Genomic DNA, 18713 nt, shown 5'->3' on the forward strand with positions numbered 1-18713 from the left:
CATTAAGAGAATGAATAGTCCCCTGCCTAGGGGAAAATATTTGCAATACATAAATCTGATAGAAGACTCATATCCAGAATACTGAAGTAAATCCTATCAATTTAAAAAAAGGCAATGAAGGAACGCCTGGGTGGCTCAGGTTGGTTAAGCGTCTGCCTTCAGCTCAGGTCATGATCCCAGGGTTCTGGGACTGAACACCACATTTGGCTCTTTGCTCAGCAGGAAGCCTGCTTCTCCCCCTGCTTGTACTTTCTCTGTCAAATAAATAAAATCTTTAAATAAAGGGCAATTAAAAAAGCAAAAAAAAAAAAATTTACTAGGCATTTCATAAAAGAAGATACTCAAATGGCCAATAAGCATATGAAAAGATAATTAATATCATTTCCCTAGTGATAAACTAAACTAATAAAACCAAAATGAAGTAACGGTGCATACTCAACAGAGATTAAAGAGTCTAATTTGAAAACACTGAAAATACTGGGCTGGGACAATGTGACACAACTGGAACCCTCAAATGTGGCTGGTAGGAATCAGTTATTTACAAGGACTGAAAAAACTGGCCAGCTTCTGACAAGGTTAATGCAGGAAAAGCAAAAGGCATAAATAAACAATACCAGGAATGAAAGAAAAGGCTATTCACTATAGATCCTGTACATAGTAGAGATAACTAGAGGATATTATAAACAACTTTGTATATTTCATCTAAATTTTCAAACTAATCACCATAAATTCCTAGATCACATCTTACATAACTCAATCAAAACTGACTTTTTTCTAAAAAAAGGTTTATTTCTTTTGGAAAGAGAGAGTGAGAGAGAGTGAGTGAGCAAGAGTAGGAGGGGCAGAAGGAGAGGGAGAATCTCAAGCAGATTCCATGCTGAGCACAGAGCCCGAATCTGGGCTCAATCTCATGACTCTGAGATCATGACCTGAGCTGAAACCAAGAGTCAGATGCTTACCAATGTGCTATCCAGGTGCCCCAAAACTGACTTTAAAGAAGTACAAAATCTTTTTTTTTTTTTTTAAAGATTTTATTTATTTATTTGACAGAGAGAGATCACAAGTAGGCAGAGAGGCAGGCAGAGAGAGAGAGAGGAGGAAGCAGACTCCCTGCTGAGCAGAGAGCCCGATGCGGCACTCGATCCCAGGACCCTGAGATCATGACCTGAGCCGAAGGCAGCGGCTTAACCCACTGAACCACCCAGGTGCCCAAGAAGTACAAAATCTTAATAGTTCTACAATCATTAAATAAATTGAACTGGTGATCAGAAATCTTCCCATTTAGAAAACATCACAAAACAAAGTCAGGTGGCTTTCAGGTAATTCTGCCAAATATTCAAGGAAGAAGTAATTCCAGTCTTACAAAACTTCCTTAGAAACAGTAAGAAAGAACACCTGTAATGTACTTTACAGGCAAGCATAACCTTAATAAAAAAAAAAAAAAAAGCCCAATAAACATAAGAAGGGGGCATTCTTACTCATGAACACAGATGAAAAACACCTGAAACATATATACATACACACACACACCCACATGAGTATATACAGATATGCAAATGAAGTGTGCGCACACACCCCCCCCAAATCCTGCAATGTATAATAAGAATAATACATCATGAAAGACGAGTTTACCCTACGAATGCAAGAAACTTCAGAAAACTGATGAACTCAATTTAATATATCAAAGATGGAAAAAAAATCACATGATCATCTCAACAGATACAGTAAAAGTATTGATAAATGCTCTCAAGCATGATAAAAACTCACCAAGTAGTCTCCTTTAACTTGATAAAAGGTATTTATAAAAACACTTCCAGCAAATACCATACTTACTGATGAAACACTGAGAGTGTTCCCCTTGAAATCAGAAACAGGGGCAGGAACTCCACTATTATCACTTCTAGTCAACACTGCATAATAAAATACCAATAAACACAGTAAGACAAGAAAAATAAAGATATAAAAACTGGAAACAAAATTTTCACTACTCATAGATATATGACTGCATAACAGAAAACACACAACAGAAACTAGAAATACATTACCAGAATTAAGCATTTTGGCAAGGCTGCTGAACCCAAAAGCAATTGGACTTCTAAATACCAGTAAAATATTAAAAAAAAGATAGTTATAATGGCATATAAAATGCAAAGTATCTAGGGAAAAATCTATAAAGTAATACATGTAAAACCACTGTGTGAAAAAGTATAAAATTTAAAGACAATAAAGACCTAAACAGACATGTCATGTTCAAGGATTGGGAGACTCTGTATCATAAAGATGTAAATTTCCCCCAAAGTGATCTTACAGATTCAATGAGATTCCAATCAAATTCATGAAAGTTTTGTGAAATTTAGCTTATTCAAAAATTTATGTCAAAGTGCCAGGGCTACAAAGAACCATGGCAATCTTTTTAAGAGTAAGGCAAGTGGATTAGCTCTCAGAGATAATGACTTGTATTAAGTTAAAGTAATTTAGACCATGATGTAATAGTATGGTGATGGACAAAAAGCCTAACTGAACAGATGAGAGCCAGAATCAGACCTGTGCATTTGGACATCTGATGGATGAGAGTGGTTCTGCAGGTAAAATATGGACTATATTGTAAGATGATGGTGGAAAAAAGTGTAATGCAATCCTTGGCTTGTGTCATACACAAAAAGCTCCTCCAGTTAGGTTAAAGACCTAACTAGGAAAAGCAAAGCTATATATGAGGTATTCAGAAGACAATATAGAATAACAGCTTTAAGTTATCTTTCCTTAATATGAGGTCATAAGCCAGTAATTAAAAAGTAGAATACATAAAGGAAAAAAAATAGTCCCATTAGAGTCAATTTTTATTAATGAAAAAGTACCACCAAGAATCGGAAAAGATAAGCCACATTCTGGGAAAAGATACTTAACCAACAAGAATTGGTATCCAGAATATGTGAAAAATTCCTAAGAACTGATAATAATGGGCAAGAGGACCGAAATGCAAACTATAACTACAATTCATGCCTAAGGTCTATTAGATTAGCAAGAATTAATAAACCTGACAAAATTAAGTGTTGCCAAGGATGCAAAATGAACTCTCTCACAGTGCTGGAGATGGTCCATTTTGGAAAGGAAACTGAATGTACACACAAACGGTGACCCAGCATCATTATTCCTAGAGAAACTCTTGTACACTTATAAGAGACACGTAAAGCAGTATTCATGACAATAGTGCTTCTGATAGCAAAAAGCAAAGAACAAACTATGAACGGCCCAAATATCTATAAAAAAATAAAGTTACTGAATATTTAGTATATTCATACAGTGGAATACTAGTCAGTAATAAAAATGAATTTTGAGACTAATATGAATGAACCTCAAAAATATAATACTGAATGAAAGTTAGAGAATAGATAATGAAATAATATGCAAATAAATTCAGAAACAGGCAAAACTACATAGTCTTTTGGGTAGAGGTATATAACAGTTGGGAAAACTAAGAAAAACAAATGAAAAATTATCACAGAAATCAGAATGGTTACAATTACAGAGAGTAAGGGTGTGTGATCAAGAAGAGGCCCATAAAGGCCTTTCACTGAATATGTTATCTTAATCTGGGTAGCTGTTTGCTTTATTATTCTTTAAAGTACACAATTACATCTTTTATACTTTTTCATATTTATGGTATTTTGTAATGGAGAGAAATTAGTTATCACATTTTCATTTAGCTTTTGGTAATAAAATACTTTATTGGTACCGTTTAATGTCAAAAACATAGCATATACTGTTTCCATCACTTAGTTTCTATCTTTAAATTGAAAGCTCACTAAGGTAAAGTCATTTGATTCTGTCAAAAAAACAAGCTGCAACTTACCTTTGCAAATAATTAGGTTCTCTCACTTTAAATACCTACACTCACTGGTCTTCATAATAAATAATTGTATGTAAAAAGAGATATTGGCCTTAATAATTCTGCACATTTTACACATCTTAAAAAAGCCTAAATGCTACCCAACTTAAAACTTGTACAAATAATTTATTAAGAATTACTGTAAAGTGAATTCATGTAGCACCAAGAAATTTGGGATTTATACTTTAGGTGATATGATTCACTGAGTAAAAAGAGTAGATTTTCTTCTGTGAATTCTCAGGGGTTTATATACAAATAGAAAGAATACAATATAGGTCCCTTTTGAAAGCCAAAGGTTCAAAATCTGTGCATGCCTTTCACCATATCTCCAATTTCTGAATCTAGCAATGGAGCGTATGGTAAAAGATCCATGTGTGATAAATAACATAGTACAGTTCTATCTGAATATAACTTCTTATTCATCTTGTCTCATTAACATAATTTATACCTCAGTTAAAATATTATTCTATCTGCAGACAATAGATTTTTCTAAAATATTCTGTAATTCAGATTTCTATTCATACTTTCTCCTTCACCTCTTTTCTCAAGTCAGTATAATTTTATGGTATACCTCATTAAATTTTTTTTTTCTCCCTTCAGTGAAACTGAACTCAAAGTATCATAATATAAACAGAGATGTAGCTTTTGTTAACATATTGTAAAAAGAAGGATAATAAATACATATGGATTCATGCTACATAAGACAATGCAAAGCAAAAAACACGCAACACCATGCTATGCTCATCTATTCTGAATCACTATAAGAAGGCCCCGATAGCACCCTGGCTCATGTAAACTGATGTTCCCAGATATCATTAGTGCCCTATGCTCCAACACAATTAAATGTTCTATTAAAGACATTTCCATTTTATTTGTTTAAAATAATTTATAACAATGTTGACTACTAATCCTGATAACAACACATTACAGTTTTAATCAAGTCATAGATTCTAAGCTAAGTATTTTCTACTATCATCCATTTATTTAAAAACACATTAAGGGAGATAAGCAACATTCAGTTTAAGGGGTTTTTATTTCTTTTGATTGACTGTGAATTTCAGATGTGTCATTTAGTCATCCTCTGCTTCAATGAAAAAGAATTCTTCAGGCAACTGACTAAAGATCTTAATTTAAAAGCAAGTTGCCTTGGTGGTCAGCAGGGGAAGAACCCTTGTCTACACACTGCATCAAATTTGACTCTTTCCTCTCTGCAGGAGCTGGATGCTCCTGACCTATCATGAGCACAACACCATTCCAACCCTCAACCCATATGCAATCAGGGCACATTAGAACATGGGTACAGGGTAGAAACGAACTCAAAACTACTTTTGGGGCAAACACCAGATTTTGATTTGTCAGCGATTCCATAGTATGGTATGCCCACAAAACAGGCTTTGCACTGAAATACTTGATTTTTTCTTCTCATAACAAGTTAAACTGCTTAAGTAAAGTAATATCAGAAAGAACACAAAAGATAAGCATGTCTTCTCTGAAAGAGGCACTGCATCTGGAATTGGAATTAAGGCTAAATAAATAGTGCTGGTTTCTGGTTCAGACTAATGTGCCAGTGATTATGTTAACCGACAGCTTCGCTATTTGTCCTGTATGCCTGTTTGTGAAGATGCGTCTCTATCTCCTCCCTGAAGACCAGCATTCCCAGGTGCGAGTGAGAGGCCTCGTTCATGGCTTTGGACTGGATGCACATACGGTACTGCTCAGGAGTCAACTCATCAGCACAGCGTTTCTCATGCCAGAGGTGGAAAAGGCCAGGAACTGGAGTCCGAATCACAATCAGGTCACCATGTAAGTATTTTCGATAAAGATGAACATCTTCTCCACCCCAACCTTTTACTTCCATGTCAAATCCACCTGCAGGATGAAAACTGACACTATAGGTATATATTTGATAGCCAGATCACAGTCAACCCTGATAAGAATTAAGATGTTCTGCTTCAAATGAGATGGCACACTACAGCCCAAAGATATCTGATATAGAGGACTGACATTCTGGTTTGGAAGTCCAGCTAGAAGCTGAGATCTAGGAGCTCAAGCCTGTTGTTCAGAGTATCAAAATGAAGTTAAATATTTAAGAATGCTTTGTAAATGTCTAAGTTATATAGAAAATCTAGAGAAAGTCAAAGTAGAAGGAAATAGAAATTATCCATAATTTCAGCACTATCAATATTGTAATTAATACAGTTATCCTTTGAGATAACAAGTTTTTCTGGGTCACAGACAACTTTCCAGAGTGGAAAACAGAAGAAATGGCTAGTTTGAACATCCACATTTGAGAATGGACACACAGGTGATTCAAAGTCACAGGAATGGATGAAATTACTGAAGGAGTTTAGAAAGAAAATAGGGCCCAGATCTAAATGTTAAGCAATACCAATATGTACAGGTTAAACATGCAGAGAAAGATAAATCAGAAAGAGACTGAAAAATGGTCCCAGAGGATGGAGAAAATTCTGAAGAATGAGCTATCAGAGAAGTCAAGTGAAAAAAAGTGTCTTCAGGAAGAAACGGTCAAGCATGTGCTGCTCAATAAATTAACTACCCCCCCCCCAAAACAACTAATAGACCTAGCAACATAAATATCACTTATAACCTTACCTACCAGAACAATTCTGATGGAGTGATGTGGCAAATGGCTTACTGGACTGGGTGAACACATGAAATGGGAGATAAAATTGAGACTATTTTCAAACTGACTTAAGATGAACACCAAACTTTCTAAAGCATGGAGAACACAAATCATTTGGAATTTTTTGAGAATTAGCAAAGGTTCTTAAAAACCAAGAAAAAATCAATTCTTCAATTAAGAGCTAGGTTTCCAAATTATCTCTTCTATCAAATAATTATATGCTACTTAGATTCATACTCACAGGATGACAATAATCCTGAGATCTCTGAAAAGTATTACCTTAAATAGTCACAGCTTTACTAAAAGCTATGTCTAATACATACTGGTTTTTCTTCTTTGTAGATAAAAGGTCTTCAAATATTAGAAATGGTGTAGATACTTAAAATAAATGGGAGACTTCCAGTTTCTGGTCCAGCATAATAGGGCTTCAAAGTCATATTGTCCTAACAAGAAGTAAAAAACCAAACTGAAAAATAAACAAATTTTCTCAGATCCCTCAAAGAAATAAGGTCACAGAGCAAATTGGAGAGACAGGCAGGTAAAACAGAACCATAACTATGTGAGCAGAAACCCACCACTAGAAATCTCTAGGGGAACCAGTACTAGGGTAGGAAAAAAAAAGTCTGAACTATAGATGATGAATCGCTAGAGGCTCAGAGGACCAAGCCTGAGAGTTGAAAATTCTGGGTCGTGGGAGGGTCCCTATGCATGTGTGAGTTTTACCTTCTGGAGCTCTAGCAGGTTCTCACTGTGAAGACTGGAGCAAAATCCCCTAGTGTTTTCAGCAAGGGCAGTGGGAACATAATCATTCTGAAACATGCCAGAGCACTTTATTCTTCTTAACAAGGCCTGCCTTCAGGAGAAACTATTTTACTACAGTCAAACCTACCTGGAGGAAGGACATACTCAACTTCAGCCCACACTAGTCATCCTGTCTCACTTAAGGTTGGGGGCAGTGTCTGAGAAATACTTGTGAAGTTAATGGTCCAGATACATAATCTCACTAAAGGACTGAGACCTAATCACAGGACTACGGAATGTTTCCTCTTTCTGCACACCTCACCACCTATTATTAAAGGCCTATTTACTGCAGTTTCCTTTACCCAATATATCATAATCAGCTATGAAGGAAACAATGACGCATACCAAAAGACAAAAAACAGATTGAAGACACAGAGCAAGCATCAGGACCAGACTCAGATATGGCAGGGGTATTGAAATTATCAGCCTGGGAATTTAAAACAAGTATAATTGATATGCTAAGGGCTCTAACAGAAAAAGTAGACAACAAGCAAGAACAGATGGGTAATGTAAGCAGAGAGTGACAGATTCTAAGAAAGAATAAAAAAGAAATGCTAAAGATAAATAGTGTAACAGAGGAAGAATGCCTTTGTATTGGCTGAGGAAAGAATCTCTGAGGTTGAAGACATGTCAAGAGAAACTTCCAAAACTGAAAAGGCAAAAGAAAAGCAAAGAGGATGGCGGTGGGGAAGCCAGATCAGAACAGAATTTCTAAGAACTGTATACAAAAGGTATAACATATGTATAATGGGAATATCAGAAGGAGAGGAAAGAGAGAAAGGAACAGAAGCTCCAAAATGAAAGAGGCCAAATTCCAAACAAGTGCTGCTGGGAAGACAGGGGCTCCCTTTCTCCTCCAGCCCATAGTCATAAGGTAGAGGATATACCCCAGGAAGTAGTGGGACCCCTGATCCTCCACCCCATGTCCTACTCTTAATGCAGGGGAGAGAGAAGTTTGTCAGTGTCTCCATCCCCAGCTCCAGAGGAGGCTTGGAGACTTTTCCCTGGGGAGGAGCCAGTGCATAAGAACAGACTGCTCCAAAGCTCTTCTCGAAGGAACTGACTTTATTTGAAACTGTGCAGAAGTTCAAGCCTAAGGGGGCTCTTGAACATAATGGAGATTTTGGTGGTAAGCAATTAAGAGAAGGCTGACAGCTCCATTAGAGCAATAAGCTAAAATGCAGGCCAGCTAGTTTACTGGAGAGAACAGGGAAAGAGAGAGATAAGAAGAACCCTCCTGAGGTCTGAACAAAACTCAAAGATGTGCCTCAAAAACTACCTTGCAAAAGGGTTCAATTTAATGGGGTCAGACTGCACAGTGATTTTTATGCCCCAGAGCACTGTCAAAAACAAGAGAGCAATGAGTGGAGCCTAACAAGTGGGGGTGTTATCAACAAAGGCACAGAGACCATAAAAGACAGCCCTACTAGGGGCACCTGGGTGGCTGTCGATTGAGCACCTGACTTCAGCTCAGGTCATGACCTCGGGGTCCTGGACTGATCCCTGTGTTGGGCTTCACGCTCAGTATGGAGTCTGCTTCTCCCTCTCCCTCTGCCCCTCCCCCTGGTCCTCCTATCTCTCAAATAAATAGTCTTTCTATTTTATTTATTTATCTTAAAAATGAGAGCCCTACTAAATCCATGTCATCTCAGAGTTGACTGTGCCCATGCCCCAAGGAGTGACATGAGAGGCTTCATATTGCTGGGGAAGGGGGAGATAAAATTCATTAAAATAGTAAAGTCAAGTCAATAAACAAGCAAAAAAAAAGAACAAAAAACAAACCCTGGAGTCAGGTGGGAATCAATATCCAGACTTACCATGATATATTACCTAAAATGCCCTGTTTTCAAGAAAAAAATTATGAGGCATGTAAAGAATTAGAAAAGTGTGATCCATATACCAGAAAAAGCAGGCAAGAGAAACTGAGGGCCCAGATGTCAATTTCAAAACTATTATAAATATGTTCAAAGAATTAAAAGAAACCATGCTTAAAGAAGTAACAGAAGGCAAGATGACAATGTCTCATCAAATAGAAAATATTAATTAAGAGAGAGAAATTACATATATAAAAAGAGCCAAGTGGAAATTCTGGAGTTATGGGGCATCTGGGTGGCTCAGCGGGTTAAAACCTCTGCCTTTGGCTCAGGTCATGATCCCGGGGTTCTGGCATCAAGCCCCGCATCGGGCTTTCTGCTCAGCGGGGAGCCTGCTTCCTCCTCTCTTTCTGCTTGCTTCTCTGCCTACCTGTGATCTCTGTCAAATAAATAAATAAAATCTTTAAAAGAAAAATCTTAAAAAAAAAAATTCTGGAGTTAAAAAGGACAATGTAAATGAAAAATTCATGAGAGTAGCTCATTAGATCTTAACAAAGAATCAGTGAACTTGAAGACAGACCAATTGAGATTATGCAATCCAAAGAACAGAGACAAAAAAATAATGAAAATTAAAAAAAAAGAAAATAATAATAATAAAAAATAATGAAAAAAGAACAGAGTCTCAGAGAAATGTGGAACACTATTAGCTATACCAACACATACCAAATAGGAATATGAGGAAAAAGATAATGAGAAAGGAGCAGTGAGAAATAACACAGGTTAGAAAGCAGTGATGTATCCTTCCGGTTTTATTAATCCAGAAATCAGGGAAAAGGGCATTAGTTTAACTTAATAGTCCTTTTGTTACTATTTGCTGTTTGCATGATTCAGATGTTACAATGATAAAGAGACAAGGTGAAGGAACTTCCACAATAAATGGCTGATTATAAAAAATAAATGTAAGATGGACTTAAAAAGTACACAAAATATATTCTATTACAAAATATAAAAAAACCCAGTATATGCATGTGTATATATAGATAAGTATGTGTATATATATGTAAATATGTATATCTATGTATAGATGTATATACATATCTAGATATATATACACATCTATGTATATATACATATCTAGATATATATACACACACACGCATAAATATATAAAATACATTCTTATATGCTATGGAAGTGTAGCCACCAACTGATTAGGAGACATGGAATCAGGTTTCAGCCTGCTTTCTTAAACCATACTCTGATGCATTTTTTGCTGGGTAAGACTGAAGCTAGAGTGGGGCAGGAGGCTTAGACCAGATTCTTCAGGGTTATTTTGGCTTCAAGGAGTGGATGACTAAGCCAGTGACTCCAAGTGCCCCATTCCAACTTCAACCAGAGCTAGAAAGATAAGCTATCTTTTCATTTGTTTTAAATACTAGGATTTCATTAATAGTTCAATAGACAGTTAAAGAGGGTTTCATCTCTAAATTAAAAAAATGCAAAAGCCCTTGGATTAGATAATCTAACATTACTTCCAGATGTAACAATCTGTGAGCACAACACCAAAGTTATGTAGAGATCTTTTGTAAGAGTATTTGTAACAACTGTAAATATTGGTAACAAGCCAAACAGATGATTTTAAAAAACTAGTGTTTTGATTTTAAAGAAACAAGTAAATATTCTATTTTACTTTTTAAAAATGATCTCATTTTTGCTACTTAGAGACATTAATTATAAACTTACTTTGCCTTTCACACCTCTAGATGCCTCTTTTTAGCTAATCTCATTCATAATTTAATAGGAAAATATTTGATTCTGAGGCCTTTGAGAAAAATGCCATAAAGCACAACAGTAAATATGTATACCCCCTCCATAAATATAAGGTATGCTTACCAATTGTCAGGAAATCTGACCGATACTGACAAGTCATTCCAAAGCCAAAATCTCGCCAAAAGCCAGAATCCTTTTTGTGAACCTTCAGTTAAAAAAAATAAATTCAATTTAATACCTCAAGAACTAGAAGTTTTAATCAACAATGAAAAAAATTAAAACTTTCCAAATAACAATTTTTCCTGTCATTTCTGTGACTGACAATGGATCACATGCATTCACATGATTAAATCCTTAAAAATAAAATCAACAAAAATACAGTACTCTCTGTCAGCAAAGGGTTCTTGCTACATTCAATTTAGCTGAATTTAAGCCCTCTGGCAAGGTGCAAACTGGGTTACTAATGACCAAACAGTATTGTGCCTGAGCTCAAAGAGCTTACATTCCATTCTTGGAGGATAGCAGTTGCACAACTCATCCTATAATACACTGTAATTAATTCTGTACAGACCTTATTTGGTGCCTATCCAGCATTCACCTCCCTGCTCCTTACCTAACTGTGTACAGTTTTGCTCTGGCAATTACTTGGCTCCATGTAGCACATGAGCTTCAGGGAAGCTCCTTCCACCCACAGCTTTAGATTGGACCATGCCTGTATCAGTGGCACAGTGTCACCCAGTTTTTGCAGGAATTGATTGACTAACAGGAACTGGACAAAATTCAGGCCAACATGGTAAAAGGGGAGGGTTGTTGGGAACTCTGGAAAACAAGGCCCCTTCATTCCTCTGAGAGAACTACTAGAAAAGACACTTGCTTTTTTTGGATGGTGTAGGGCAGGAGTCAGCAAACTACAGCCTCCAGGCTAAATCTGGCCTGCCGCCTGTTTTTGAAAATCATTTTATTGGAATACAGCCATACTCATTTGTTTACAAACTGTCTATGTGTATTTCATGGTACAGTGGCATAGTTGAGTAGCTGCAACAGGGATTTAGCTATATGGCCTGCAAAGCCAAAATATTTCTCTGTGGCTCTTTACAGAATAAGTTTGCCAACTCCTGGTATAGGGTATAGATGTGAAGCTTGGAATTGCTATAGTCCTTTAAAATGAAATTGTCACCACTGAAGTCCAAACAGAGAAATAAAAAGAAAATCAGGGCTCTGATGATATATAACCCCAGAATCAAGTAAAAGTTGACACCTGATAAAGATTCTTTATTTTATTCATGCATTCAGCAAGTGTTTTTACCCATCAGACATGGTATTGAGAGCTAGGAACATAGCAATGAATAGAGATGACAAAGTCTCTGCCATCACAGAGCCTCTGTTTTGATGGAAAAATAGCAAATAAATAAATATATATCTCAGGTGGTAATACATGCTAGGAAGAAAAATACAGTAGGAGAAGGGGAGACCATGAGAGACAGAAAGCCCATTTTGGATATAAAGGCCATATGAGGTCTCCTTGAAGAGATAACATTCGAGCAGGGGCCCTAATGAAATACTGAAGTGAGCTGTGAAATATCTAAAGGAGATCATTCCAGGCAAAGAGGGTAGCATGTATGATGGCTATGAAGCAGAAAGGGAATGAGTGGGGCAAGAGCAGAGAAAAAAAGGGCAAGAGCAGAGGAATGAGGTCCTGTGGAAAGAAAGGGCTATTAACATTTTTAAAGGATAATTGGTATTACAGTTCTTTTGTATGCATATGGTAATGATCTAGAAGAAGCATAATGTTAGGATAGGAGAGCGTGAAGGATGGCTGGAGGGGAGTGCTTGTTTAGGCATGAAAGATGAGCTCTAGTCCAAGAGAAAAGGACAGGTTGGCCTTATGAAGGGATGTGTGCAGTTCCTCCACTGGGAATGGAGAGAGGTTGATGAGTCTTATGATAGAATAAGGAAGTGAAATGTCTGCTTCTCTGTTCTAAGTGAAATATGAAGCAAGGTATGTGGAGAGTGAGAAGTGGTGAGGGGTGCTGGGAGACAAGAGAAGGAGGACAGTATGGTTGGCCTGCAGGATGGACAGTGGGTAGATCACGGTCAGGTACAAATGTCAGGGCAGCTGTGGAACCGAGACCTGTGGTCATCTTTTTAAGGCAGTGGCCCTATAGTGGGACTTTACTATAGGTGTGTTTCTTACCCTCCCTATTCCACTGCTCAAGCGCCTATGTAAGAGTTGCCCTTAACCAGGCTGGGGTTCTAAGAGAAAACACTGGACAGGGTGAGGGATGAAGGTGAGTATGGCAAGGAGGCTGCTGACTATAAAGTTGGAGCTTGGTAAGGAGAGACATGAGGATGCAGACATGAGAAGGGTGACAGAAAGGAGAGTTACCTCACCCAAAGTGCAAGGTTCTAAGACAGTTTCCTCTAAGAAATGAAGTTGGAACTAGGATCTGAGAAATAAGCCAGAGTTAGTCAACTGAGGGACGTGCTGGAGAAAGGTCTAGACAAAAGAACAGGTTGTGCAAAGACTTGGGAGGTTGGAGAGAGCATGTGGATGAAGGATGGTGGGACCACGTTGGAGACAGAAGTACAGGTGCCCACAAATGTAGGCCAGAGCTCAGCAAACTTCTACAAAAGAGCAGGCAGTAAATATTTTAGGCTCTGCAGAACATAAAGTCTGTCACAACTATTTATGTTAGCCACTGTAGTGTGAAAGTTGTCACAGACATTAAGTAATCAAGTGTGCATGCTGTGTTCCAATAAACTTTACTTATGGTCGCTGAAATTTGTATTCTTGAAAATATTTGTCAACCACTCTTCTTCATTCATGAGCCACAGAAAACTAGGCAGTAGGCTGTTTTGGCCAACAGACCGTAGACTGATGACCCATGGTTTAAGGGACCCACAGGGCCACATCAGAGAGAACAGGATACCTGGTCACATATTTTGGCTTTATCCTAATAGCAATGGAAATTCTCTGAAGAATCAGGACAGGAGGAGTAATATGATCAGGTGACATTTTGGAAAGATCACTCTAGCTAGAGTATAGAGAAGAGATAGAAGAGGGGAAAAGAAGGGATGCTGAGAGGATGGTTAAGAGGCAATAGTTATAATCTGGGAATGGGAAGCTGATAATATGTTCAGAGAGAAAAAATTACCATGATATGTTCAGAAAGAAAAAATTGCATGTGGGTGTAAAAAAAAAAAAAAAGACTGAGGACAAAGAACTGATAGAAGTCAGAAGTGACTGAATGGGCAGGAGTTGGGGTGAGAGGGACGGATCAACCAAGGCTGACAGCAGCCTGCTGTCCTGGATAATGGGTATGTGGTAGTGCCATCCCCCAATAGTGGGAGCACTGAGGAAAGGGCCCAGAGCTGAATGGTGCAAACCTGGGTTCTGAGCATAATGAATGTGAGTGATCTACAAGGTAGCACATGAAAATACTGCAGATAGCGGGAATGAAGGGAGTATATGGGTCTGCAGAGGAGGCAAATCTTGAGAGGAGTGGGAAGAGTCTGAAAAAGTAATGGGAGAATTGGCTGAAAAAAATAGAAGAACCAGGCAGCACTGAGGACTCAGCTTAAGTTGGAACTAATAAGTGAGGTATGTATTTTCTTTAAAAAAAATTTTTTTTTTGGTCAGGGGAGGGCTTCTTCCCCTTCTAGACTGTAAAGCTCCTAGAGGGCAGGACTTTTTGTTGATTTTTGTTGATTTTGATCACTGTTATATGTGGAGCACCTAAAACAAGGCAAGGCACATAGTAGGCTTTCAATGAACATTTGTCAAATGAAATTATAATTTCTGTGGCAAAACCAGGTTCCAATATTCTTATCTTCTTAGTCAAAACATAATCCTGGTGCAAAGTATTAAAACAAAACACTCCCCACTCCATGCAAATAAAATAAAACACTCACTCTGACATTTCTACCCCATGACAATTATAATTTTACAAATATTAAGTCTTCCTTTATAACTTAGTTTCTTAAAAAAAATCCCCATATTATATTCTCACACTTGGGGAAAGGAGTCATTGGTTTTGATTTTTTTTTTTTAAAGATTTATTTATCTATTTGACAGAAACACAGTGAGAGAGAGAACACAGCAGGGGGAGTGGAAGAGGGAGAAGCAGGTTTCCTGCCAAGCAGGGAGCCCGATGTGGGCTTGATCCAAGGACCCTGGGACAGTGACCTGAGCCAAAGGCAGATGCCCAACAACTGAGCCACCCAGGTGCCCCACAGTTTTGTTCCATTTTTAAAGAACACATTTCCACTGTCTGTAATCCCGAATTGTTAATGTTTTATTTCATTTTTCTCTCTCCCTCTCCTAAGCAAGTTGGGGGATGCAGGTGTCCACAGATAATCTACATCTCCAGCCCCCAGGCCCTCACAGGCTGCCAGGTTCACAAATCCATGTGGCAACTTGACCTCCCTTGGAGGTCTAATAATAAACAACATATACACCTACCACGCTCAGGTTGAATCCCTAATCTCTCCTTCTGCCATTCCTGTCTTTCATTCCTCACATCTAATTCTCCAGCAAGTTCTGTCAGACAAATCATACTTCAAACTTTCTCTGCGATTACCATCCTTACCCAAGCCACGGTCACCTCCTTGGCACACTGTAAAAGCCTAACTGGCTATTTGTAGCTACAGCCAGCCACACCCCATCCATTCTTTACAGAATCAAAACCCTCCCCAGGTTTTCTATCATACTGAGCTTAAATTCCTTATAGCTCAACATGACTGGCCCAGCTTTGTGCCCTAGACACCTTAGGAAACCTAGTTAAGCTGTTCCTTTTGCTTGGGACTGTCTTTCCCCCAGTTAATAGGTAGCAGGTTCTTTCCTGTTATTTGGATGGCCTCTCCAACAGCCTCATCTCAAAAAGGTCTTTCTGACTAAACACACCACAGAAACACCTAATAATTTTTCACAACTCAGCCCGTTTTAATGATCTGCATGGTATTTATTAATTGACTTCATCTTCTGTCTCTTCCTACCAGAATAAAGATTCTTATGAATAATAACCATGTCTATATGGTTCTAGGTGCTGGGGATTCCAGCAGTAAATAGTGGCTGGCCTAGAATGAACCCTATTGGATGAATTATGGTAACACAGGCAAATCTGTGCAGTGGATAAGAGTGGAGATACACTGCCCGGGCCCCTGGCCCCAGCCATGCCAGCCGTGCAACTAGGCAGGCACTCAACCACCAGATGGTTGTGTCCTCATCTGTAAAACAGGGGTAATAATAGCATATACCTCAGAGGTGTAAGAAGGATTAAATGAGTTAACATGTATGAAAAACAGAACAATAGCTTACCCAAAGAAAAGGATAGCTAAAAAAATAGTATTAGTATTAAAATATAAAAAATACACATAATTTCCCTTTTTTAGACTTTATATTTCCCTCTACATTTACATGACTGTATAATCTACATTTCATGAACATTTTCCTCTTGCTACCTATTCACCATCCTATGTACTATAATTCATTATTTTTACAGTTTTGCTGCTTCCAATGTTGTTGATATTATCATATGTATTGCTGCTCTACGGTTCTGTTTTCTCAGGGTAGACTCCTGGGAGTGGAGATTACGGAATCAGAGGGATGAACCTATTTGAAAACTCCTGATCCAGAAAGCTTGTCTGCATTCCTACACCACCAGCATGGATGGAAGAACTCCTACCCCACCGCCTCGTTTGCATGGCTGTTTTAAAAACTGATTTTACAGCAGCAAAAAAGTATTGCCCTGCTGTTTTTTATTTATTCTTAGTAAGGCTGGTTAAATATGTTTATTATGAAATACTACCAACTGTCTTTTAGCCTTTTTTTTCTAATGGTGTATTTCCTGTTTACTTTTAATATCAAGGAGAAAATATTACACATTATGGAGAGCAAGCTTTTGTCTTATTTGAAGTGAGGAGATTGAAGTTTAGAAAGGGTAACTTGCAAAGGTTACAAAGTGAAACTACAACTTGAAGTGGAAGTATTTAAACTTATTTTTTTGTGTGGAACATCTAGAATGAACCCACATTCAAATCATTCTTCTCCCACATCCTCCCAAACCAGACAAGAATATTAGCATGCTTTTACATTCCTCTTCACCCTCACATATTGACTCCATTTAACACTGTGTTTATCAAGCAATTTTTTTTTTATAAATAAGATTTTTATTTTGGAGTAATTTTAGATTTACAGAAAAGCTGCAAAGTAGTAAACAGAGTTCCTGTATACTTCCCACCTAGTTTTAACTTCACCTAAATGTTATTATCTTACATTGTTGTTGTGGTACATTATAAAAACAAGAAACCAACACTAGTACATTACTATTAACTACATTTTATTTATTTTTAAAGATTTTACTTATTTATTTGAGAGAGAGAGAGAGAGAGTGAGAACGCATGAGGAAGAAGCAGAGGGAGAAGCAGACTCTTGCTGAGCAAGGAGCTGGTTGCAGGACTTGAACCTAGGACTCTGGGATCATGACCTGAGCTGAAGGCAGACGCTTAAATGACTGAGCCACCCAGGCACCCAACTATTAACTACATTTTAGACTTTATTTGGATTCTACAAGTTTTCCTTTAATGTCCTTTTTTCTGTTCCAGGATCCAGTCCAAGGCACCACACTGCATTCATTTGTTATGCCTCCTTGGTCTGGAAACTCATAATTTCTCAGTCTTCCTTGTTTTTTGATGATCCTGACACTTTTTAAAAAATTACTTTTTTTTTTTTTTTTTTTTTTTTTTTTTTTTTTTAGTAATACCCACACCCACTCTGAGGCTCAAACTCACAACCCTGAGTTCAACAGTCGCATGCTCTTCCAACTGAGCCAGCTAAGCACCCTTGATCTTGACACTTTAAAGTATTGCTGAGGTATTTTGTGGAATACTCTTCAATGTGGGTTTGAATGAAGTGTTTCTCATGATTAGGTTTCTGGAAGGAAGGCCACAGAAGTGAAATGCCCTTCTTGATTCATCAAATCTGGGGTGCATAATAACACTGGTGATGTTAACCTTCATTACTTGGCTTAAGGTGGTATCTGCCAGGTTTCTCCACTGAATAGTTCTCTTTCCATACTCAATTCTTTAGAAGTAAGTCACCTAGCTCCACCTACTGGAAAAGAAAGTATCTACATAAGTTATTCAGAATTCTGTAGCAAAGATTTAGCTCTTCTCCCTTATATACTCCTATCTAATCAGTCTCTCCATTGATTTATTATTATTATTATTTATTCACTTGCTAATTTATTTATATCAGTATGTACTCATGGATAGTTATTTTATGCTTGGGGTTGCAATCCAGTACTATGTTATTTATTTTGTTGCTCAAATTGTTCTAACTTTGCCATTGGGAGTTTATTCAGGCTCCTGCTGTATCCCTTTGATATACCCTTATCCTCTTTTTTTTTTTTTATTATGTGTTTCATTAAACAAGTTTTACTGGGGTTTTAGTGCTGGTGACTACTGTTTTATTCTCGGGTCTTCTTTCAAACGGGTTCATTTCTCATTCTGCTGAAGAGGTCTGTAAGAAGTAAACCTTGAGTCCTTGAATATTCAACAATATCTATTTTGCCCTCAAATAGGTGAAATATAAATTACAGAATTAAAGTTATTTCTCTCACAACATTCAAGATATTGTTTTATTGTCTTCTAGCACCAATTATCATCAAAAAGAAGGCAAATGCCAATCCGATTCTTACTCCTTTGCAGACAAGTTCTCAAATGCCAGACTTGTCTTTCCTTAGCTCTTCGAAGTTTTCTTCTATTTCATCCACTGTCTGTTCTCGCTTTTCTCTCCCTT

The 18713-nt window shown here is 37.6% G+C and overlaps 2 protein-coding genes across 6 annotated transcripts in view; one reads left to right on the forward strand and one right to left on the reverse strand.

Annotated features, from left to right (window-relative positions):
* RASGEF1A (RasGEF domain family member 1A) overlaps positions 1 to 5595 on the forward strand; it is a 41845-nt gene extending 36250 nt beyond the window's left edge. The window contains exon 13 of the mRNA XM_059398058.1: positions 5508 to 5595. Coding sequence (XP_059254041.1) covers positions 5508 to 5556 — 49 coding nt within the window. The 3' untranslated portion in view covers positions 5557 to 5595. The remainder of the gene's footprint in view (positions 1 to 5507) is intronic.
* Positions 3590 to 18713, reverse strand: part of CSGALNACT2 (chondroitin sulfate N-acetylgalactosaminyltransferase 2) — a 44205-nt gene continuing 29081 nt past the window's right edge. For 3 of the 5 annotated variants that reach the window (XM_059398056.1, XM_059398054.1, XM_059398050.1), the window contains 2 exons: positions 11039 to 11120; positions 3590 to 5755 (listed from right to left, as the gene is read on the reverse strand). In XM_059398056.1, the coding sequence (XP_059254039.1) occupies positions 5463 to 5755; positions 11039 to 11120 (375 nt within the window). In that variant the 3' untranslated portion in view covers positions 3590 to 5462. Of the gene's footprint in view, positions 5756 to 6853; positions 6974 to 11038; positions 11121 to 17288; positions 18027 to 18713 lie in introns of those variants that run through there. The other 2 variants (XM_059398051.1, XM_059398053.1) reach the window with 2 other exon arrangements.

This window comes from Mustela nigripes, chromosome 4 (assembly GCF_022355385.1).
Source record: "Mustela nigripes isolate SB6536 chromosome 4, MUSNIG.SB6536, whole genome shotgun sequence".
NCBI lineage: Eukaryota > Metazoa > Chordata > Mammalia > Carnivora > Mustelidae > Mustela > Mustela nigripes.